This window comes from Anomalospiza imberbis, chromosome 4, assembly GCF_031753505.1.
Source record: "Anomalospiza imberbis isolate Cuckoo-Finch-1a 21T00152 chromosome 4, ASM3175350v1, whole genome shotgun sequence".
Taxonomy (NCBI): domain Eukaryota; kingdom Metazoa; phylum Chordata; class Aves; order Passeriformes; family Viduidae; genus Anomalospiza; species Anomalospiza imberbis.
Genome location: NC_089684.1, coordinates 45,939,722 through 45,962,909, shown reverse-complemented (window position 1 = coordinate 45,962,909; position 23,188 = coordinate 45,939,722). Strand labels below are relative to the sequence as shown.

At 42.7% G+C, this 23,188-nt stretch overlaps 1 protein-coding gene across 3 annotated transcripts in view; it reads right to left on the bottom strand.

Annotated features, from left to right (window-relative positions):
- Positions 1–1,017: 1,017 nt before the first annotated feature.
- Positions 1,018–23,188, bottom strand: part of UGT8 (UDP glycosyltransferase 8) — a 35,936-nt gene continuing 13,765 nt past the window's right edge. For all 3 annotated transcript variants that reach the window (XM_068188364.1, XM_068188365.1, XM_068188366.1), the window contains exons 2-6: positions 20,493–21,316; positions 7,208–7,350; positions 5,640–5,716; positions 4,298–4,517; positions 1,018–3,341 (exon numbers count right to left, since the gene is read on the bottom strand). In XM_068188364.1, coding sequence (XP_068044465.1) covers positions 2,978–3,341; positions 4,298–4,517; positions 5,640–5,716; positions 7,208–7,350; positions 20,493–21,314 — 1,626 coding nt within the window. In that variant the 5' untranslated portion in view covers positions 21,315–21,316 and the 3' untranslated portion in view covers positions 1,018–2,977. The remainder of the gene's footprint in view (positions 3,342–4,297; positions 4,518–5,639; positions 5,717–7,207; positions 7,351–20,492; positions 21,317–23,188) is intronic.

Sequence of the window (23,188 nt, the reverse complement as noted above, 5' to 3'; positions counted from 1 at the left end):
TTGTTTAATTACAGAGTAACCAGGACTGCCCAACAGAGCGTGCTTCTTCATTTCACAGTGAAATGAGATTCAGCATTTGCTGGCTTCTCTTTGAGACAACATACACACACGTAAAAAATCAGGTTTATAACTCTCAAAAGGTGTGATTTTCGTTAGGATAAGTAAGGCCTAACTGTGGTATTTTCCAATCAGTGGCAGAGCACTGTCTTGGAAGATGAATTCAGTTTCTTTCAAGTGTTTTGTCTGTTCAATGCCTAATAACTAATATTGATCAGAGGGGTGACTGAAGCCTCAGTCCTGATACTGTGATGCAGTCTGGAGACACACAACTATTTTTAAACCCTTTCTTTAACATTCCTGCAGCCATCTGGCTGATTTCAACACTGGCTGGGCACCAACAGCAATCATTGCTCGATTCTGTGTCTGAAACACAGTAACAATTTGTTTGACGTGGCAAAGAGGGGATTGAAATAACCACAGTAACAGCTCGGGCCTGAACTTAGAAGGAAGCTGAAACAGGTATTTCTAGACATGAGGCGGATCCACCTCATCAGGAATTTGGCAATACCATGAACGCAGCAACTGCCTCTTCTTGCAAAAGAATTGCAGCATGTTTGTACCTACAGAGACTACTCAAGAAATCAATCCATCATCTCAACTAACATCACTGTGAAAAACCTTTCAGCCCTGCTTTTCAAGTGAAGAGTTTACCACATACAGGGAAACAACGAAACAGAAACCACTGGGCCAGGTATGTCCACCAACCTCAAAAAATTTGAATTGCTTTTAAGAAACGTAATTAACCATCTTCGATTCAAAGCTCCAGCAGGAAATGGACCTACACTCACAAAAAAAACAGCAATATTTTTGATTTCAAATACATGTCATGCAGCACAGTAAACACTAAGAAAAGTTGTGTGTACCCCAATAAGCATCCACATTTAAGTACACACATACAGTGGGTACTTGGAGACAACCAGCATTCAGCTGAACAAAAATATACTTCCAACAACAGAATTTCTCTATTAAATCCATGTTTATTGCTTAAGTTTTATCACAGTGGAGATTAAATTATGCTTAATCATCCGGTCAGTGCTTTTGTACCTTCTTTAATGCCAAAAAACCCCCACATTTTAAACCAAGTCATTCATACACTCGAAGTCTTCTCACCATCCCACCATTCATCGCCTCTGTGTGCTCCTGTAGTTGCCACGGGCTGCAAGATTGTAAAAAGGTATAGCTAAGAGGCTTATATTTATAATACCATTTTTTTGTTCAAGTATTCAGAGAGCAGCACGAGTAGCTGCCCTGCATATTAGAAACATATCTGCACTGTTATTTATTGCTGTAGGACCGAGGCTCCTGATGGAATGGTGATGAAATTTTGCATCACTGTGTATGAAGATGAGCTCAGCATCCCGTCATCATCCCAACTCCTCCCATGTTAGTGAGCGACACAGGGCAAAACGGGCTTCCCTCCTTTCTCTTTCAGCCATGGGACCTCAAACTACAAATAAATAAAGCATACACTCACAACGTGTGTAGTGCAAATTCCAAGTAAACAGAATGACATGGAAATAAAACTCATAGTTGCCAACTTTGGTTCAGCAGGGCAGCAACGATTCCACACCCGGCATTCCTGCCCTGGGAGCACACACCACCGCCAGTGTCCCGTGTCAGCGACAATGATTGAAGGAGACTGTTGGAGGCAGGGGGACACGGGGCCACCTCCGCACGCCAGGTGGCCAGGCCTCACCCCACACATGCCACCAGCCCCGGGCAGGACGGCTGGACACCGTCCGCGGCGCAGAATTCCTATTGGCAACTACGTGGAACATGGATTGCGTGGCCCAGACTAATAGAAGGTAATATTTCTGTTTCTCCAGATACAACCATTGAAAGAGAACATCTACAACATTGCGATTCAGAAAGAACTTAATGAGAATTAACAGGAAAGACATTCAGCTCTGGAGAAGCGCTGTGTGGGGGTCGTTCCCTTTAAACAAACCCCAAGGAGTGGTTCAAGTCTGCACAGCTCTGGGCCATAACAAAACCTTCTGCACTAAGCACAGAGCTAGATTTTTATAAGTTTTTCTTTTTTTTTTTTTGTTCTTTTTGTTGCTGTTATTTCACTTATTTATCTTAATTATGCAAATCTACTTCCCACACAGCCATATTCGGAACTGAAATAAGACTCCCTAATATTTTTGTGGCATAAATTCTGTATGCAGAGAAAGGCGACAAATTTGTCTCAGTTAAAGTTAGGACACACTGTAGACTTACTCAGGACCCTTTTCTCCAAAGTACTGGTAGCGAGCAGAAGAGTCATGCAGCTTTATCAGTAAAACAAGTACATATTTTTGCCATTTTTCTTCAGTGCTCATTAAGATTATTCCTATTTTTTGTTTTTAACTTTTTTTTTTCCTCAGTCCACAACTTGCTTTTCTCACATGAAGACTGGGGGAAATCATTTGTGTTTTAAACAGCATTCTTACACAACAGGTTGAACCTTCCACAAAGGAAACACAGAACTAGCACTAGAGAGTTCTCTCAGCTAAAAGGATGGAGATATTAAAATAATAAAAAAATAAAGGGAGAACACCTCTGCAAATAAAAAGAAACCTCTCCTCATTTGGGACACACACACTGAGCTTTTAAAAGCTGAAAATTCATAAATACGGTCATTGTATAGAACTTTAGAGAATTAAGGCTTCTAAAAACTTCAGTGCCAAAATAACCTCTCTGCATATCAGTATTAAGAATAAAATATTTTCCATTTTAGGTTGTGCTTGCCTTTTTTTTTTTTTTCTTTTTAAAGACTTCTCTTAGTTCCGTAGAATTTTGTCACATAATATTACATACTGAAGGGGAGTGTTAGAACTGCTTATTGAGGTTTTAAGTAGTTGTTAGACTAAGTTACAGCGATAAAATTCGATTACTGATCTGATTCATTACTACTTTACATGGGGCTGTTGGCTCATTTCACCTTTTTTTCATGCTTAATGTGGCCGTTTCTTCTATACTTGCCATTGGGGATCCCGTTCTGGTAGTGTCCATTAACAGCGCTATGTTTGTCATTGGACCAGAGATGCTTGCTCTGCTTGCAGATTAATTTTGCCATCCTGGCCAAAACATAGTAAAGTAAGGCAGCACCCACTAGTAGGACCAAGGCAATATCCAGTAAGAAATACTGAAACAGGGAGATGCTGTAAACAGCAGCACGTAGATGCTGGGCTCCGTTGTGGCGCAGGATGTAATTGATCCAGTACACAGTCCGGTTCACGGGGTGTCCAGGCTGGTCCTTGTGGATCTCCGACAGCCTCCGCGCCCGCTGCCGGTAGCTGGGGGGAAGAAAGCAAACAAGGAAGAAAGGAAAAGCTGTCATCTTGTGTCACTGTGCAACTGAATCACCAGAGAAATGCACAACAGTGTGAAACCTGGGGTTGGTTTTGCAATAAACATTTCCGCCCAGGTCCAGAGTTTCACCCAAAACTCTTGGTTTTTTCACCCCGGCAGTGGATCCCGCCAATTTCTTCCTCTCCTGTCTGCAGCTTATTTACACAGGACTTGCCTTTACACCAAGGATAATTGCACAAGGGGAAGGTGATGCAACTGATGTTATCAAGGTCGCTATCAACATTCCCCCTCTCTGCCGCTACCCTGATGCTTGCTCCTGACAGCCATCTCCTTTCCCAGAAAGACTCAGCTGCCATGAAAGCAAGAAGCATCAATAGCACCATGCTCCAAAATTAGGGTTAGCCCAATACAATATACTGCCAGATAACCCCTCACTAATTTTAATCTGGATATGAGTGATATTACGAGCCAGAACAGGAAAATAACACTTGAAGTACAATTTTTTGTAATAAAATCACAGAACTTAGAGTCACTCTTCCTGAATACCTCCCCATTCTAGCTACAACCCAAACTGTGTACATGTATCTTGCTAGAGGCCCTGCAGGCAGCACAACAGCCAAACTGCTCGTGTGGAGTAATCAAGACAGACACAAAGGGACCTTGGTCTGCAACACGGAATAAGTTGGGACAGGTTTGTTTCCATAACCCCTGTGCCCTCCACATGGCAACTGCTACAAAGAGCAAGCGAGACAATTGAGTTTTGGTGATGAGCAACGAGCCCAGCACCCACACAGAAACCTCAGCTGTTAGGTAATCTTGGGAAATAGGACAAACACCCAGACTTGCCTCAACTGTACACACAAATAATAAACGGCAGTTTTTTTTCCACTGCACAAAGGTTTCATATCCATTCACACGCAAACAATTGCTCGTTCCATACCTGGGGTCATTTATAACTTTTACTAGGGCTTCATACAGCTCACTCTCAGTCATGGTCTTCCAGTTGAGCAGTATTCCCATCCCTTTGGCCTGCACACGGGTCATGGTGTCATAATGGTCTCCAAAGAGGGGAATGCCCACCACTGGGACACCGTGGTACATGGTTTCAAAAATGCTGTTCAAGCCTCCGTGACTGAGGAAAGCTTTAATGTTAGAGTGACCTGGAACCACAAGAGGCATGAAGGTTACAAAATGCATTTCCATCTCCTTTATATATAAATTTGTTGAAGCACCTGGGTACGACAAATTTATGACCATGTTTCTATAACTTCAAGTCAGGCAGGTTAAAATTACTGCAGCTTGTTCTGAAGTTCTACCTAAACCCACTCTGCTGAAATTCCTCATGCATTAAATCATTTCCTTATACACTGAGAGAGAGAACAGCCAAAGTAAAGAAAGAAAATTCTCATGTGTATGAGTTGTGTAAAATGATTAATGGAATAATTAATATGTATTGCCTGCTCCTGAGGAGCTGCAGGTGACGACTCCAGCAGGCTCAGCAATACACGTGAGCAAGGGGGAGCACACTTTTGTATGGAATATAATTTTTTTTTAATGGCAGGACAACTGATGTCGCACTCTCCCTCAAATTTCACGTGCCTTATTTGAGGTTAGTGAGACGTAACAATCAGAGCAACAGCCTCATGTGATGGAAAAAGCCGCCTGCCTCAGAGCAACCCTGTAACCACAACAAATCTACCTGCTCTAGGAGTCATCTGCCTACTCACTACTTTCTCCAGAGCACACACACTGATGCTTAATGCTAGTTAAGCTCCCATCAGAGCTGTTTTGGGAACAGGCAAACATCCAGAAGCAGTCAAATATTCTGTGGCCTCTCAGATCTGCATGGGGCTTAAGTACCCTTTGACAGGGAAGACAAAATAAAATAAAATACCAAGTTTCATTTCCCCCTGAGAACCTGAAGCACCTCAGTTCATCAGAAAGGTTATCAGCTTGCATCACGTAGCCAGGTTCTGGTAGAGCTTGCTTGTCCTTATAAAACAATATTTACAGACTCCTAAAACTTACTCTGATGCTCAGTTTTATGACTCCTCCTTGAAGAGTGTTTGAACTTAGGGAAAACATGAAATTCATATCAGGGAAAGACAATTAACAGAGGCGTTCAATTCCCTCTTCAGATCCTAATTTAATATTCTTGCTCCATGACTGGCATGACAAATTATCCTGGCTTTATAATAACTGCTAATTCAGTGGAGTATTTTTGAAAGAACAAACTGAACTCAACAGAGAATACGCAATAAATAATGGAAACAGATACTCACCAAGGAGGTCATTTTGTGGTAACCATTCAATCAGCTTGGTATTGTTGCCTAAATTCCTTGGTTTGTTTCCTGAAAACCTAAACCAGTAACATGAAATGGAAACAGTTATTAAACCCTCCAAAGTAACTACTAAAGGATAGGTCTGTTTTGTTCATTAGAGAGGACTGGAACTGCAACTTCAGAAAGAACCAGCCACACACTGCAATTAAGCAAGACATACATCTTTACAACTGGCTTGTACTTCTGTATGTCGAAAAAAAGCCTAAATTATTTATGCAAAGTTATATAAAATCAATTAATTATGTTACTGGCTTGCTCTCCCTAGCCAGAAGGGCATAAAATCTACAAAAATCCCTTGATTTAGCATCACAACATTGAGACTGCCAAGCCGTACTCACCACTTTTTTGTACAAGACACAAGTCCATGATCTGAGGAACCAAACCAAACGCTAAATCCCTAAAAAACTCCAAATCACATTTGACTGATATATAAATACCTAAATTTTAATAGAAGGCTCTAAATGAAATTGTTGAGTTGGCATTAAAAAAAGCTGTACTCAAGAAAAATCCTCCAGATTTATTTACTACAAAACAGGGATGCTTCCTAAAGAGACATATTCCAGGGAGAACTTAGTAAAAGGAGAGAAGAAAAGCAGTAAGATAAATTGGGATTATTAATTAGAAGCCAAGCAGGGTTGTGGGATTCATAAGGAAACAGTGGTTCTACTCCAAACTAAAACTGATGTCACCTTTACTACCACAGATTCTGTGCCACAGCCTGAAAAATTCACATTCTTCCTATTCATTAGTGGGATTTGGTCCTTGAACTACACACAGCAGCAAGGACATCCCCTAAAATATTATGGGGAACAGGCCACCAAAACTATTAATACAGCTCCAAGACTGTGGCAGGGTTGTGAGACACCTACATGAGGTGTAAGACACTGCATATCTAAAAAAAAAATTGGTTCATATGAGCTCCACCAAATTATATCACTGATGCTTGATGCGAAGCAGAGCTGACTAAACTGTTTTTGGATTCTTACAGGGAATTGTGAGCACCACTCAAGATGTTTTTAGAACTAAGAACTTCTTACTGATTCTGACTCCTGAAAATTTCTCACAGAGAACAAGCAAGTGGAAAAATGAATAATGAAAGCCTCTGTTTACACATAAAAAAGGAAAATGAGCCTAAAAAAGCGAAGGAAAGGGGGGAAAAGAAAAAAATTAGGTTTTTCATCATCAGGATTCATTCTTGAGCCCTGAGGTAGTTCCTTCATCAAAAATACAGACAGTATGTCCTAAATGTTATAATCTTTGCTTGTTTTCATGTCCCCAATCCTTCCAAGGATATAAACTCAGCCTAGGAGTGTAACCACGCCTTATTCTGCCACGACAATAACTACTTCTCCTTGTTACCAGGGTATTGCAGTATTTTCCTGCCAAGTGTTTTTCAGGAGGGTCACATCATCTCTGCCACCCAGGCAGTCTCAACTCCAGCTTCTTCAACTCCAGTGGGAAGCGAGCACGCTCCAAACCACCCAAAGTACCTCCAACACTGCCTTTACCTCCAGATAACTCTCTGAGGCAGCCTTGCCAGGGCGTGTGCCAACTTATTGGCGATGTCTTCTGACAGGTACTTGACTCCAGCGCCGAAGGAGACAAGGACAAAGCCGTTCTCGTGAGCGCCGTTCACCCACGCCTGCAGATCCTGTGGAAAACAAAGTTCACACTGAGCACCGCAGAGGCAAAGCACAGGAACGGTAAGCAAACATGGCTGAGAAGAAGCAGTTGTTGGTTCCTTTGTTGCTTCAGAAGCCAAGGTTCACAAATCCCAAACATTCTAGAAGTCACCGAGAACAATGGCTCACGATTCAGAATCCAAGGCAGAGGCCACCAACAGCAAAACGCTTCCATGTTTGTTTCAGCTGCACTAATAACCACCACCGGCTTCAGACAATTTGTCCCTCCTTAACTGAGCAGTTGACACACCTTCACAACTTAAGAGGCTGCATTTTAACTCAGCAAAGCATAAATAGATCCATGTCATAGTATCAGCTTGGAAGCCCTGCACTGGAGAAGTGTGAATGAAGCCCGGGACTCAGCTGTGCCATTTCCAGCCTTTAGCAAAGTGAGAGTGCTTCAAAAGCCTTGCTTTGCTTTCATTTATATAAAAAGAATAAACACAACTTGAAAGAAGCCAGAGCTTCTAAAGACACTGTCAGTTTCTACTGCTCAAGGAATAAAGAAAACATACCGTTTACCTTTTGAAGCAAAGACTTAAATTCTGTGTTTTTCCTAACACAACTGTTAGCAGTGGAAACAAACAACAACAAAAAAAAGCTACAACTGGCATATCAGTCAGATGAAGAGTATCTCAGGATATGGTTTAATTCTGGTCTCGTCAAGTTTGAGCACAAGCCTGCTCAACACCAGTGCAGCAATAGGAAATGAGCAAAGAGAAAATGAAGAGCCATGCTCACAATGTGCCTCTTGTCCTGGTAATAAATAGGAGGGCAGACAGGAATGGAGTAACCCCGTGCTATCATATCCGAGCACAAAATTCAGCACGCTGCACCAGGAGCTGTGCACTGCTCTCTGCTGTAAAGCAGAAAAGATTTACATTTTCTTTAAAATACACAGCTCATCCTTCTGAGTGCACTCTTTTCCTTTTTTTTTATTCATGTGGAGGGAGCGGGAGAAGGCAAAGGAGAGGAAGTGGCTCTGACCTGCCTGGAAGCTGAATCATTTATTAGGGGCTGAACTTCTGACACAAAAGTTTCCAAATGGTTTTGCGATTTATTTAAAGCTCATCCTTGAATCCCACTCTAGGACCTAAGGCACACTGCAAATGTCATTATATTGCAGTCACTGTCATGCTTTAACTAGTTACATCTTGAAGTCTTTCCCATCAGCTGTGTAAAGCTCAAGAGAAAAGAACTTTTTGTGGGCTCTAGGACAAACCATTCTGAAAAGCCCAATATTCACAGGCCCTGGTCTTCACAGGGCACTCACCCAGGCACAGGGGCAGATTTTCCCGGAGGTTTCCAGAGTGCCTTCCAGATGACACTTCCCTGACAGAGGTGCTCAGGAAGCCATAAACAAGGTGTTGATGCTGGCTCTCAAACATACAGACATGGCAGACCTTGGGATGCAAAGGTCAGGGCAGCCTTGCCTGCAGTGACTGTGAGATGGAGTTCAGGATACTGAGGCAACATGGCAGGCAACAGCAGCATCTCCTGGGCTGAAAGAAAGCCAATGCCAGCCTGGAAGAATCCCATGTGACACAGACCTAGAAAGACAGGCTTGGGAGAGCATGTTTCAGCACCACTTCCTCCGAGCTCAAGCATGATCCATGCTGATAAGCAGGAGGCCAGCAAAGGTGGCAGGAAGATAAACAAAGATGCAAAAAGAGAAAAGAAAAAAAAGAACACTTGAGTCAGAAACAGGGACAGGTAGAATATCCAAGCACTGCTTGAGCAGGCAGGGATGGAGTTTACAAAGCCAAAGCTGAATAGGACAAGGGACCTGGTGTCAAAAAGTTACAAGTGCTTCCTGCTTTCTTCATTTTAGTCTTTATTGGTTTGGCTTTTGGCAATGCCAAGCAGAGGATAAGTCTAAATAAACTGGACATAGACTGCTTACACAAGGCCTGACAGGATGAACCCAGAAATGCCAGGTGATGGGAAATTGGTGTGGAATGGGTGGGGAAACAGGATAAACAGCAAATGTCACTTGTGTTTTTAAAGAGGAAAATCCATGGAGCAGTCTACTCTACCTCAATTTGATCCCTGAAAGTGATGGAAAAATCCTGGATCATCCTGGCATCAGAAGGTCCTACCCGTGACTACCTCTGCTGGGCCAGCCACTTGATTTCTGCTGTTGGAGATGAGCCTATTCTAGCTGAGAACTGTCTCCCAGTGCCACTGCTCCTCTGTACTTTATAAGAAATTCTGGGAGGCTTCACAGATCCCATGTGGTCACGAAGTAACAATTACACTTCATTATAGAACCATAGAGGAGGTATAAAGATTTCCCTGTAACGGAATTCCTAAAATAGCATTGAAAAAATCCCCATGCCTAATAAAAAAATAGCTGCTAAATACTGATAATTTTATGTAGAAGAATGATGATTTTTTGAAAAGGAACTTTATTATGTCACCTACAGACTCTGGCATTTTTTTGTGCAACAGCAAAGCAACATGCTCTGTGTTGTTTTGGTGGTTTCATAGCCAAGCTTCTGTGATCCTTACCTTTGAAGGTAGTCCCACTGCTTCAGTGGAAAATAACATGGACAAAGGTGAATTTAAAATCTTGACAGACAAGACAAGATCCTACCATCAGGATGAAAGCATGGGATTTGTTCATCGTATTAAACAGGATTACATTAAAAAAATAACTGGAATACAAAATAACATAGTCTATATCAACAGTAGCTCCATATCCAGAACAGAGCTGGATGATGCCTGGTCAAAGCTGAGGAACCTGATGTTGTCCTTGGAGTTTCTTTTGGAATGTTAAATTAGGAAAAAGGTAATGAATTCCTCAGGGTCAAAACTGCCTAGTGCCAACCTCAGAAAGACCCAGAAAGTTTCATCTCAGCTTGCTGTGTTTTGACATCAACTGAAAGGTTCTTTCCTACCCCAGATTTTATCTATGCTTTACATGGTAGTGTTAGCAAGAGGAATTGCTTACCTGCCCTCTGACCTGCAGCGCCTTTCCAATCTGCTTGCCCAGAGGGGTGCTGGACATCACTACTGCACATGGACTGCAGAAAATCAACTACAGATTTGTCAGGATGAGGGTCCTTCCTGCAAACATCTGTGTTATTCCTGGCCTAACACAGCCTCCATTCAAGGGGATCACTACAAATGTAGGGAGCTGGGTAAAAATTAGGCAATGGAATACAGGGAACTTACACTGCATCTTCTTAGAACTCCCTGAGTTTGTGATCTGGATGAGTCCATTCTTCCCAGGTTCCTTAAACTTACTGTAATTATTTCTGTGACAGCTTTTTAGCACGGAATTTCTAAGCAGGGGATCAAGTGAAACTGAATCCAAGTGAGTGGCATTGCCAGGCCTTTGGTTTTAAGACACATCTGAACGTCCTGGTACAACTAGCCAAGCCATGGCACAAAACCTCAGTATTTTCTTGTATTTTGCCTGTTCTTTGTGCAGTATACAAGGTGTAGCTGTGATACCCACAGCAGATAAAGAGCAGGCTGTGCTCTTGACACATCTCCGAAAGGGACTGAATATTTCAGCAGCACTGTGACTGTGGCTATGAATGTTACTTAATTTTTGCTTGTACACTCCTAATGTTGACCAAAGAGAAGCTGGGAGCAATGCTCACAGAACCTGAACACTGGGAAAGCACCCACTGATGCCACAGAACAATTCTGTCAGCGTACAATTTCAGCAGCCTTCAGTCACCTTCCTACCTTTTCACTCTCTAGGGCCATATTAGCCCTAACACCCCCCACAGCAGCTTCGATGTACCCACAAAAAAGCCCTCAGAGACAGTCAAGTTCATCCCCCATGAACTCACCCCTTTCTTCCCCTTAAATCCACTTACACTTTTGACCTCCAGCACATTCTGCCCCGGCGATCTAATTACTCTCTGTATGAAAAGGCACTGAGTCAGGATGAGTCATTAGAGCTGCCCTCATTAAAATCAGCATTCCCTGATCGGCCAGCACTTCACGGCTCCTGCCTTGCAGCACAGCCACCTCCTTTCGCCCACTTTAAAGTATTTTCAGGTTTCCTGTAAACTCAGGACAGTTTTCTTTTAACACAAGGAAAGGAAATTACCATTTTGGAGGTCTAACCTACAGGAAAAAAAAAAAATCAGGGGAGGGAGCTTGTTACAGGATGAGCTAGTTTTAGCCTTCCTCAAACTCTGGTTCAAACTTCACCTGACCACATAAATGACAAGTTAATTCAAACTTAAGATAGACATCCTCAGAACATGTATTTTTTTAAAAGGCTCTTTCTTTCAGTGACTGGAAGAGAACACCTAACCCTCTCCCTCACCCCAAAATATAAGTCATTTTCAGGTTTTCTTTAAACTAAGGCAGGGCCTTTTCCTTCTGAGTCCTAGCACAGCCAAGAGACAAAATTGCCCCTCATTGAGGCTACATTGCCAACTTGACAAAGCTAGCAGTGACTTAGGCAACTGGCTTTCCCCTTCCAAACCAGCAATCACACCTTAAGGAATTATAGCCCCCAAAACTCGATGAACTTGACAGCAAAACTGCCAATAGAAATTCTGATGAACAATCAGAACAGACACAATAAAGAGCTTGTGTACATCATGTCCATTGAAAGTGTAGGCCCGGCAAGCCTAATACAGCACATTCACATTCTGAACTGAACTGTGAACTGTATTTTCCAGCTCAGTTTTGTTTTTCATCCAGTTACAGCTTTATCCACGTTCATAATAAAGGACCACTTAATGCACATATTATAACCAATTCAAATTTTCATTTAAATGGTTAAAAAATAAATAATGCAACTATCACCCAACACTATATTAATTACCATTTTCACCAATGATATTTTAAAAAACAATAAAAAATGCATACCAATGTATAAAAAACTTAAAGGGCCTCCACTCAGAACACTCTGCCCAACCCTGCCAGGTCTCTGCTTGCTTCCATGTAAGTTCTGTGCAAATCCATGTCCTTTGGGAGAAATAGTACAGGACTCTGTGCTTGCAGAGGGACAAGAAGCACTTATTGATCCGTGCCGTACTATAGGAGTGAGGGGGGAGGAATAAAGAAATAAAATCCATCTTTTGACCGATGTGAGACAGGAATGCTATTGTGCCAGCCCCACTGTGTGGGCTTTGTTCTGCCTGGTTGTCTAATTAGCCATTCTCTGCAGGCCTCGGTTCTGAACACACAGCTGTGAGCAGGGAGTGAGGGCCCAGCTGGCAGTAACCAGTGGTGCCTAATACTGAGCTTTGTTTCAGATAAACAAAGTGCACAAATACAAACATAACCGGGTGTAATATCCGAAGCTTCCCCTGTTCAGCTGCTCCATTCAAATGTGCAATAGCACAAACGCCTGTTCTTCGAATATGGTTGCAAACCACCCTTTCCCCAAGGCAGAGCACAAGCATCCTATGCAACTTCTACAAAATGCTGCTTAGAGCAGACAAAAACAGATCTATCTTAAAATAAGAAGCCACATTAAGCCATCTTTAGAAAGGAGATACTCACTGATAAATTAAAAGAAAGGTATGAAGAACATTTTTTTGGCTGTCCAAACTTTTCTGCTGTCCTCTGAATAGTACTTCTCTCATGTGACATAGTTAAATTCTGTATTAATACTTTTTTATTTCAGATTTTACTAACACAACATATCAGAACAGGTGGTCAAAGGTCATATAGGTGCCCTTATACAACCTTTAGTATCACAAAACAAACAGGATCATATAATATAACCCAAAAGTAATAAAAATCCATAATTCCACAGCAAACTCAGAGAAACTATCACTCCAAGCAAAGTGAGCTATTTGTATTTACTTGCCATGAATTTTTAAGTCAGTCTAGAACCAAAAATAGGAGTTTTTATTTGCTCGGAGCAGCAAAGGACACAGAACAGGCCAGTGCACACCGAGGGCACGAGGCAGAGGATGGAGTCAGCCTCCCTGACTCCGCACATCCAGCTGCTTCTGCTGGCTCCGCACCACCCGGCGCCTTGCTCACGCTCCCAAGGTTATTTTCCACTGACTGAATTCCTGCCTTTTAAAAACTATGGCCACCAGGACTTGCTCCCTTCCATATCACCCATCTTAATTAAGTTCTTAGTTCAATTCAGAGCAGGCACGCAGCTCCCAATGAGGACAGGATCCTCCCGAGCCCCCATTTCCCTCTGCATTAATAACAAGTTAATTCTTCTCCTCCCTGGGCTTTATTAATGAGCTCTACCATACAAAAAGCACATGCAGTTAATATGCACACAATTTTTTCATATTTTGTAATTCATACTGGCACAGTGTAAGGTAACTCCAAAAACAATACCTTGTGCCCATTAAAGAAGTGTACTCAGATTGTGGCATTAGATTAAATCTCGGTTTTCTTGCTGGCTAAATAGAAACTTGCTACCAGTTGGGAAACAAACTCTAAAGTCCTTTCGGATTTTTCACTAATTATTTGCTGTTTTTTTAATATATATATATACACACATATATATATATATATATACACACACTCTGTATCTGCCCCCTCCAATATACAAGGAGTAAAAAACAAAAACAAAGTCTTTAAAATCCTACAAAGCTTTCCAGTGCCTAAAATGTTGTATTTTCTTATCCCAGACCTTCACTGCCTTTTCCCATTGGGCATCCAAGAGGGACAGCAAGCTTAAGTCAATTTAACTTCAAAGAGGAATGTTATTCACAGTCCAAACCAGAGTCAGGAAATGCAGTCCCCCGAGCCTCTGCCCCCGCACCTGAGCCCCCTCTGGAGTTGCAGGCATATCCAGTGCAGCCCTGGGAACAGGCTCTACCCAGAGCTAGAGGTCAACCAGGAAAGTGCCGCGCAAGGACTTGCCTGGTGCAAAAATCCATTACTCACCAGACTTCTGGCAAGCACCCTAGGAAAGCAACCTTGCCTTTCACATGAATGGGAGGAGTGGAAAACAAGGAGCTTGCCCTTCAGGAGATGTTAATAAAATCACTGCAGAGAGCAGCGGGTGCAGCAGAGGGATCCTCAAACCCAGGGCTCCAATTGAAAACCTTGCTGGCATTACCCCACAGGTAGCATTCTGTTACAAAATACCTCCAAAACCCACCTTCTTAAGCAGGAATGGAAAAGTTGGTGATTATCAAACAGAAATGCAAACCAAGGTTTTACCAACCCTCTCAGTTGCTTCATATGGAGCAAAAAACTCTACAGGAGTTAAGAAAAAACATATTAAGTACTGAGACTGTTTTTACTTACTCTGTCTACAGAACATAAAGTCAAATTAAATTGCTGATAATACAGTTAAGAAGAAAATTGACAAGCAGCTAAATTATAAATACAGACCTCTGTATTACAGATACTGACATAACCCCACATGATAATCTCATTTAACTGGGAAATTTTGTCTGTCATTATTCTAGTATGACACCTGTGCTCTAAGGATGGTAGGAGATAAGAATCCTAACCTGGAGCTTTAAATCCTTTAGTCTAATTACAGCAATTTCTTCTTTCTTTTCCTCTTCAGATAAAACAGCTTTTCTTTCTTCCTGGGATTTACTTCCTCCCTTCTTTTCTTTTTTACAGCTTTATAAATACATGTAAAGTACACAATACACATATATATTTTAATATTATATTTATATAAACAAGCCATCTGTCACCAGTATTTCTTTGCAAAGCCTAGGATCAGCTGGCTTCCGAGCTTGTGTGAGACCCACATCCTCCAGCCAGGCTCCCCTTGCTCAGGGTGAGCAGCAGAACATGATGCCTGCAGAATTCCCCCCGTGAACAGCCTGGGAAGGCTCAGGAAGATGTCTCCCCACAAAGCTGGAGACACCTCATCCCCCAAAGCAAGGTATCAGCCATAAACAAATTATCCACTTCACCTTAAAGCAACTAGGACATCTGAAAAGCAGTCTTGATTAATGATTTTTTTTCAAGTCAGTAATATTAATAATTAGGTTTGTTACTTGCAAATGTCAAGTTTTGAGCACATCCCAACTTCCCAAATTACAGGAATATGGTACACAAACTCAAGGATATTACAAATACCCCAGGAAAAAAGAACACCCTTTGAAATAAATTCCTGTCTTCTGTTTTGTGTTATAAATGGGAGAAATATGGGAAAAACACTGGCTCATTATTTGTCCTCTGTGGAGGTCATTCCTCAAAATTTTAAAGAGACACTCAGCTAAACCACTGCAGGTTCCCAAAATGAATAAATCTTGTTAGTTTGTGTGCTCCATTATGAACATGACCAATTAGAATATTTAAAACCACAAAGTCTGTTTACAGTAGTAGCTAATTAAAGTGTTGGGTTGCTAGGTTTTTTTTTTTTTTTTTTTTGTATGAATAAAAAAATATAATCACTTCTCTTGCATTTAGCTTTCAGCTTTCATCATCTGACCTATCCAACATCTAAGGTCTCAAACTTCTATTTTCCATTCCCAATACAAACAACTGCTTGAACTCAACAAATAACCACCCTGGAGTGTAATCCCTGAACCAAGAAAACTTGCTTTTTGATGGACAGCACAGGCTTGCTGAAGGTTTGGTGCTCCTTGGTCAGCTCATGGGATGCCAGCTTTATGTCTGGCACGAGGACCTGGAGGACCTGCCTTCCTCACAAGTTTAACTGGAGACACTTAACCAAGCTCCAAAATCAGTCCTGTGTCCTTTTCCCTGTGTCTTGCACTAAACAGACAGATGCTGAGTCACATTTCTTCCCAAATTTAAAATGCAGCAGTACAGCAGACCAGACATGGTCCACCAACCCAGTCCTGCTGGAGCAGCTGAGACTGGACACTACAGTTATAGGACTGTAGGTACCTGGAGAGCTCACACAATGCTTTCTTGTGGATCCAAACATCAAATTCTGGGGGCGGGGGAGAAAGAAGCTTTATCTAAAATAGCTTCAGAGCCAAAATACATGACCATACAGCTCAGTAGAGAATTTAAACAGTGCTGCATCATTTCCATCATCCTCAAAAGACTTTTTGCTTCCCCAGCTGACGACCACATGCATTTTAGAACAGCTCTGGAATTGCTTCACATCACCAGAAATTTACTGTCCAAACAGGCCTGTAAGAACCATTCCCTGGACTTTAAAAATACTGAAATGATGGTGCTACGCCATGCACAACAATCTACTGCTACAGTCTGCAAGGGCTTATAGATGTGTCCTTGAATCTGAACGAAGGAGAAAAGCCAGGTTTAAGGAATAAAACATCTCTTGATTCTTCTACCTCTTTTACAAGATAGGTATCAGTATCAGCTAACACACTAGTAAACTTACAACTGTCAGCAAGGCTCAGGGAGGGAAAAAAACAAGAAAACAAAACAGAAAAACCAAAATACTTTTTAGTGAAGATATTTCAAAGGCACCAATTTGCTGCATAGACTTTGATCTGTATAATAACAAGCTCAGATAAGAGATGTCCATGGAGGAGTGAGGAAGTTCCTGTAATTATCTGTTGACAGCTGCTGCTGTAAGGACAACAGCTTATTACTCCAAAATGAGAGCACCCTCCTCTGCAGCATAAATTCAGTTTCCTCACAGACTGAGTACTTCCCAAGGCAGCTGCTTGGAGCACCCCTGGGCTTCCTGCCCTGATTCAGGGACTTATCAGGCGGATTACTGCCTAGTATGCATCAACCTGGTCACAAGGTATAAAGGCCAGAGCAGAGGTTTCCCTGCTGTTGCTTAAAAGGATGTCCCTTGAAAAATCCAGCTTCATTCAGGTCCCTCTGGAGAAGTACTGAGGAAGAGGCAGAGGAGCCTGTGATTCTCCTAATGGCCAATAACAGTTATCTGGAAAATACTGCCAGGGAACACTATACCCTCAATAGTTTAAGTCACTGATGACCTTAAGGATTTGATAGCCTGTCTCTAGCTTTTCATCTTTTAAGACTAATTCTGTTCACACTGTCCTCCAAATAATTCAGCATACGGTTTTATGAGATATGTACACAAATCCTGGACTCTGCACCCATCAGCGAATAACATTTCACATGCATGTGGGATAAGTCACCTTAAACCATCTCCTTGTCTTTTACTGAGCAGCACAGGACACTGTGCAAGAAGCACCATCCAAACCCAGTGAAAACGTCACACTGGCTCCCACAGAACACAACTAGAATCCCCTACGCAGAGCTTTGCAAAGCCACCATCAGCCCTCCCAGCACGGCAGAGCAAAGTGACAGGGTGTGCTCAGCAGGGAGGGATCCGAAGGGGCAATGTGCCATCCCCAGGAACTTCAGCCGCTGCCTGCCCAGGTGAGGCTGCCCCTGCCTTGCCAAGGAGGGAGCCGCAAGGCACCGCAGGGAGCCGGGCAGAGCGGTGACCTCCAAAGGAGCCGCTGCTCTCGCCGCTGGCTCCCCCTCCTTGGCACGCCGATCACTGCGACTTCCCGAGGGACACTGCGCCAAGCGCAGCCCGACACCGGGGCACTGCCCGGGAGTGAGAGCAGGGAGGAGGAGCGGAGCCTTCCCGAGGCATCTGGGCAAGCTGAAACCCAAGCTCGCAGTTTGTGTGCCACAGCCGGGGGCTGCAGCATAATTGCTACAGAGCTCAGCAGCAGCTAAAAATCATGCTTGACACAAGCTAACTACAGGAGCAGCAGGGAGGATGTGCCCCAGGACTGAAATATTAAAGCAGATGGGACAGCAAAGCTGGGTCAGGTTATGTATTTTTATATATACACATAAATACATATACAAAATATATTATAAAAATAAATATGTATATAAATATATGCAAAACATAATATTAACACAAATGACCAGCAAAGCTGGATCAGGTTTGCTTACCCTTGCACTGTTACACGACATGAATATTCAGCACCCACTGCTACGTGCTACCTTCAAAGCTGTGCTATTCCAACTTTTCTTTCAAGAAGTTCAGGGAGCAGGTGCAGAATCTGAGCAGCCACAAAACAGAGCTACCCCATGCCCTGGAATGAAACGATGGCCACCTTAAAAGATCTTGACCTGTATCTACTCATTGAATGCTTGTTACTGTCTGCCTCTTATTTTTAAGATGCTGCTTATGAACAGAAAGCTAGAACTTTTAACTTATGCGTAGGGGTTTTATTACAGTTAAACAAACTACTTGGTTACCTTCGGTGAAGGGGGAAAAAGGAAAAAACTGTTGACAACACAGGGATGCCACTACTGAGGTGCCCAGGTAGTCTGAGCAGGTATTTTGGACTTAAAAGAACACCCCTGATTTTTTTCCCAATACTTCTTCTAGCAGACCAAGTTAGGCTACTTACATGCAGTTTTGGTGAATTCAAGACACTGGAAAGACTTGCAATAACAGATTTAGTGGGCAAATTTTAGCTGCTGTGTCCTGCTACATGCTCCCCATTTCTAATCATCGTCCACGGACAAGAAAATTACTTGAGAGAGCTGCTGAAGCATCACCAATTCCCACCCAGCACAGAAACATGAACTAGCTCTGCTCCTGGCTCGCCTTAATGCACCAAACTGGAAGCTGCAGAAAATAAATTAGCCAAGGCTGCTGCCTGGGAGATGCAGCAAGAGCAGAGAACAGCCGCAGCACGCGCTATCCGCACTTGCAGTTCTCATCTGCCGGACACAGGGACACTTAGCAATTTCATCCAATTGCTCAGCAAACACAAACTGATTGCCCAGTAATTTACCTACAATACACACCACAGGGGTATGGATACATGCAGGCATGGACAAGTGACAGGATCAAAGAGGAACGTGCTCACTTGGTCCCTCTCTCACTTTCAATGAAAACTCATGCTTTGAGCACAAAGAATGAATTGCCTGATAAAACTGAAAAGGTAAATCATGTCTCAGCTCACAAATAATTATAGGTAGGTTCTTTCCCCCTCTGTAACAAATATTTGCCACCACTTACTTGACCTACAGCTCTGTTTCAAGGTCACTGTCACTCCTGTTACACAGAACATCAAAAGACAAAACAAACAGTGTTAACCTCACTGCCCAAATTGATTATGCAAGTAGTTTTTTCTCTTACAGAAAAAGGAAATATCAGTCTGGAAAATGAAGGAAAAACTCAATCCAGCCAGCAAAGTTTTCCTAGAGGGACAATAGGGATGATCTTTTAGACAGAACAAGGGGACCTTCAGTCTGCTCTCTCAGGCTATCTGACCCTTCCTTAACAAAAACACATCGATGCACATGTGGAAAGAGCTGGTTAGAAGCAGCACTGCTACAGTCATCTCTGATGACACTCTGGAGAACAGACAATAGCACTTTTCATACAAAAATCAAAGGCTGAAACAGCCATTTTAAGAAGCAAATTGTTGAGCACTGCAGGTCTACCTGGCCCTTTTTATCATCCAGCCAAAAGCATCCATTAAAAATCCTCTCAAATTCAAGATCTATTTGATTATGTACATATAAACAGAAGTGCAAATGACATTGTCTTCTGTGAGATTGTTCTGCCTGTCACTCACCACTGTATTGCTCAACAGAGGCATTCTTAGGTATAACATATCAAAGATCACTGAAGTAATCAAACTTAATAATTAATCTCTGCAGCCAGGATTTCTGGAGTCAGTCCAGTCACTATCACTGTTTCAGTCTGAAGTTCTGAGCCTGATGTTGTGCACATGCACAGTAACAACTCCTATCTGAGTACAGCCTTAGTGCTATTTATGCCAACACTTATCTCCATTTCTCACTCAGTACAGTCTTTTCATGCTTATGAACTCGTAGACTTATAGTCACTACCAAACCTAAAGGAGGCACAAAAACAAATACCAGAAAAACACCCATACCACACAGTTACCTAGTGTAACCAACCATCAGGCTTCTTTAAGCATAAACAGTATTCATCTATTCTCCCTCAGGTTCATTTTAAACCGTGTTTGGTTAAAAGCTACTGATGTGATTTCCAAGATAGAGTGTACTGTTTTCACCTCTAGTGCAGCATTAAGCACCTCCCTCAAAAGCAGAATACTTCCTGCATCCAAAAATGATTTATTTTGTTGAATTTGTGACCAACAGCTCCCCTCGCCACCACATGAAGTGACTTCCACGGAATACTTCACCAAGCAACAACAGAACAGGTTCCACTTGAAAAATCAGTGCTTAAAAACTGCCACTCATCACATGAGGTCAAGCAGAAAGCACAGCAATCACTGTAAAACTCAGCAAACCTTACTTCTGGCAGAGGGCTGGCTGGCTTCGTTAGGATTCCTCCTACATACACAACGTTGGGTAGCGTAGGTCTCGGAAACTCCAGTGCTACATCAGTACAAAGCATCCACAGGCTGGATCCATGGACCAAGTCGTACATGGACCGCTCTGGAAGAACCTTGTGTTTCTGCATTATCCTTTCATATTTTGGCAGAACCAAAAAACTGACTCCAAATCTTGAAATAAGATAAACAACAGTATTTTTAATCCTCTCAAATAGGTTCATGTGATCCGTGAGCAGCGAGTTAAATTCTGGAACGTAGGACAGGGGAGCTGGAGCGCCAACTTCTGCTGGATACCAGAGGCCAGTGGAAAACACGGCGTACTTAACCCCTAAAAGATGGGCTATAACAAATCCACACATCTCATTGGGATCTACCAGGAGCAGGTCAAACTTCTCCTGTTTGAGGGCATGCATGAGGTTGCGGTTGCCAACGATCATGTCGCAGTTCTTGGAGTAGTGGTCCAGGATATCGAACAGTTCGAGGGCAGTCAGCCTCCCCGAGAAGATACTCCTCATCTTGGACTGAAGGAAATCATCCGAGGTGCTGCTGTTAAAGATCCCTGGGTAGCGCTGAAGTCTGTAGTGATTAGATGCAGGAATCTCTCTGCCCTCGGAGAGGAGAAACACTGTCTGGTGACCTTGGTCATGCAAGGCTGAGGCCAGAGTCTTGAAAATATAAAGATGGCTTTCAAACATAATTGGCGGCACAACAACGATTTTGGCAGCCCTCGCTATCCCAACAGCACTCCACAGGAGAATGAAGGCTGGAGCGTACAGCTTCATAGCTGGAAGGAGAAATAAGAGCATTACATCACAGACAACAGGACTACATTTTGCAGTTTAAGCACACCACCCTTTTGTTTCCATGCTTATGAGCACTTCCACTGCGAGGTCTTGTCTGATAGTTACCTACAGGCTTTGAGCTGTCCTCCCTGACTCTGATTTTAGCATAACATTTTCTGGGGTTTTGTTTTCACATAAACTTAACAGGATAGAGAAGATAGAGGACTTTTTTTCCTCCTAAAAGGACATGCGAATTCATGCTATGTTTTTCTTTAGTATCAATGATGATCATCAAGCAAAAAAACAGGCAGGAAGATGCTACCATTGACTAAGAATCAACTTTGAGCTTCCAAAAATGACATTCTGCTTACAAGAACAAGTGTAATGACAGGAATTAGTACTGCCCACATGAACACAACTTCCACTGAAGCACTTTAACAGGTACTTGATTCTCAACCTGCTTAAATCAGCACTTAAACACCCACTTGAACACCAGCCCTACCTACGCTGAAGAACCCCACTGCCATTCTAAATGCACAGTTCCTGACAGCAGCACACTGCTGGGGAAAGGGAAAATGCTTTTCACACGTGGTTGGGTGATTTAAAATGCTGTATGCCGCAGAGGAAAGCAAAGTGCCTCAGAAGCATAACAAGGACATGTCAGAAACTCCTCAGTCACCATCACCCTCCTAGGTCAGAGAAATGAGTACAAGCCAAAGCAAACAATCTGCTCTTTCCTGGTGCCAAACCAATCCAGGTGGAAGCCTGAGTCTGTTGCGGTGTCCTTTATAAATAAGAAAAACAGATAACACTGCTACTCAGTCCTTGCTATCTCCCTATAGTATAGCCATATAACCCTCCTACCACCCTCCTCGCTCCTGAGATTGCTCAGGACTTTCTCTTAGTTAATGTTACATGGGTTACCAGCTAACAAATAGAGCATCTTATATTTTATATAGCTGTTTATAAATTGCTGTATTCCTATACGCTTATTATGTAAAAAGTTTAAGGGTTTTTTTGAGTTATATTACCCTAAAGGACATCCCTTTCAGGTAGTTGTAGACAGCAGTTAGGTCTCCCCTGAGCTTCTTTTTCCCCCAGTTACTCCTCACAGGACTTATTCTCCAGATCCTTCACCAGCTTCCCTACCCTTGTTGGGATGTGCTCCAGCACCTCCATATTGTTTATGCGGTGAGAGGCCCAGAACTGGACACAGCACTCAAGGTGTGGCCTCAAAGGGCCAAGTACAAAGGGAGAATCACTGCCCTGGCCCATGCTCAGTTTTCCTGAACAGGACCCTGCTGGAGGGTAACGCTCCTTAGCTAAGAGAGGTGTTTGAAAAAGAAAGTAAACATGGCTCACCAATGAAACATTCAAAAAAAGTTATTAAACTCAGAAAAATCCCATTATTGATTCCATCTCCCCATGCTAGAAGCATTCCCACGGTATTGAGTTACTCCTCCTGTCAACAAGAGCAATATTACAAAACCATGAATGGAGGTGCAGGACTGGGAAACTCAGTTATGTTTCTATCAGCAGCAGAAATCAAAGGTTACAGGAGCCTAAGGGCTGGTGAGGATCCAACACGTTGCCACAGGCCGGCCCTACTTCCAACTCCTGATCTGAGGCATAGAGCACAGCACAGAAGAGACAATCCTTAGCCCTAAGGCATAGTTTCCATGGCTGGGGTGGCACATGTGCCACCAAAAGCCAAGGGAACTACAGCTATCCTTCCCTAGGATATTGACGGTGTTTTTCTCCACTGCCTCCTGTCCCTACACTTACCTCCAGCCAAGTTTTAAACAGGAATCACATTGCATATTCTACTCCTTGTGAAGCTATTATAAATACTAACATGAAAACCTGGCAATATA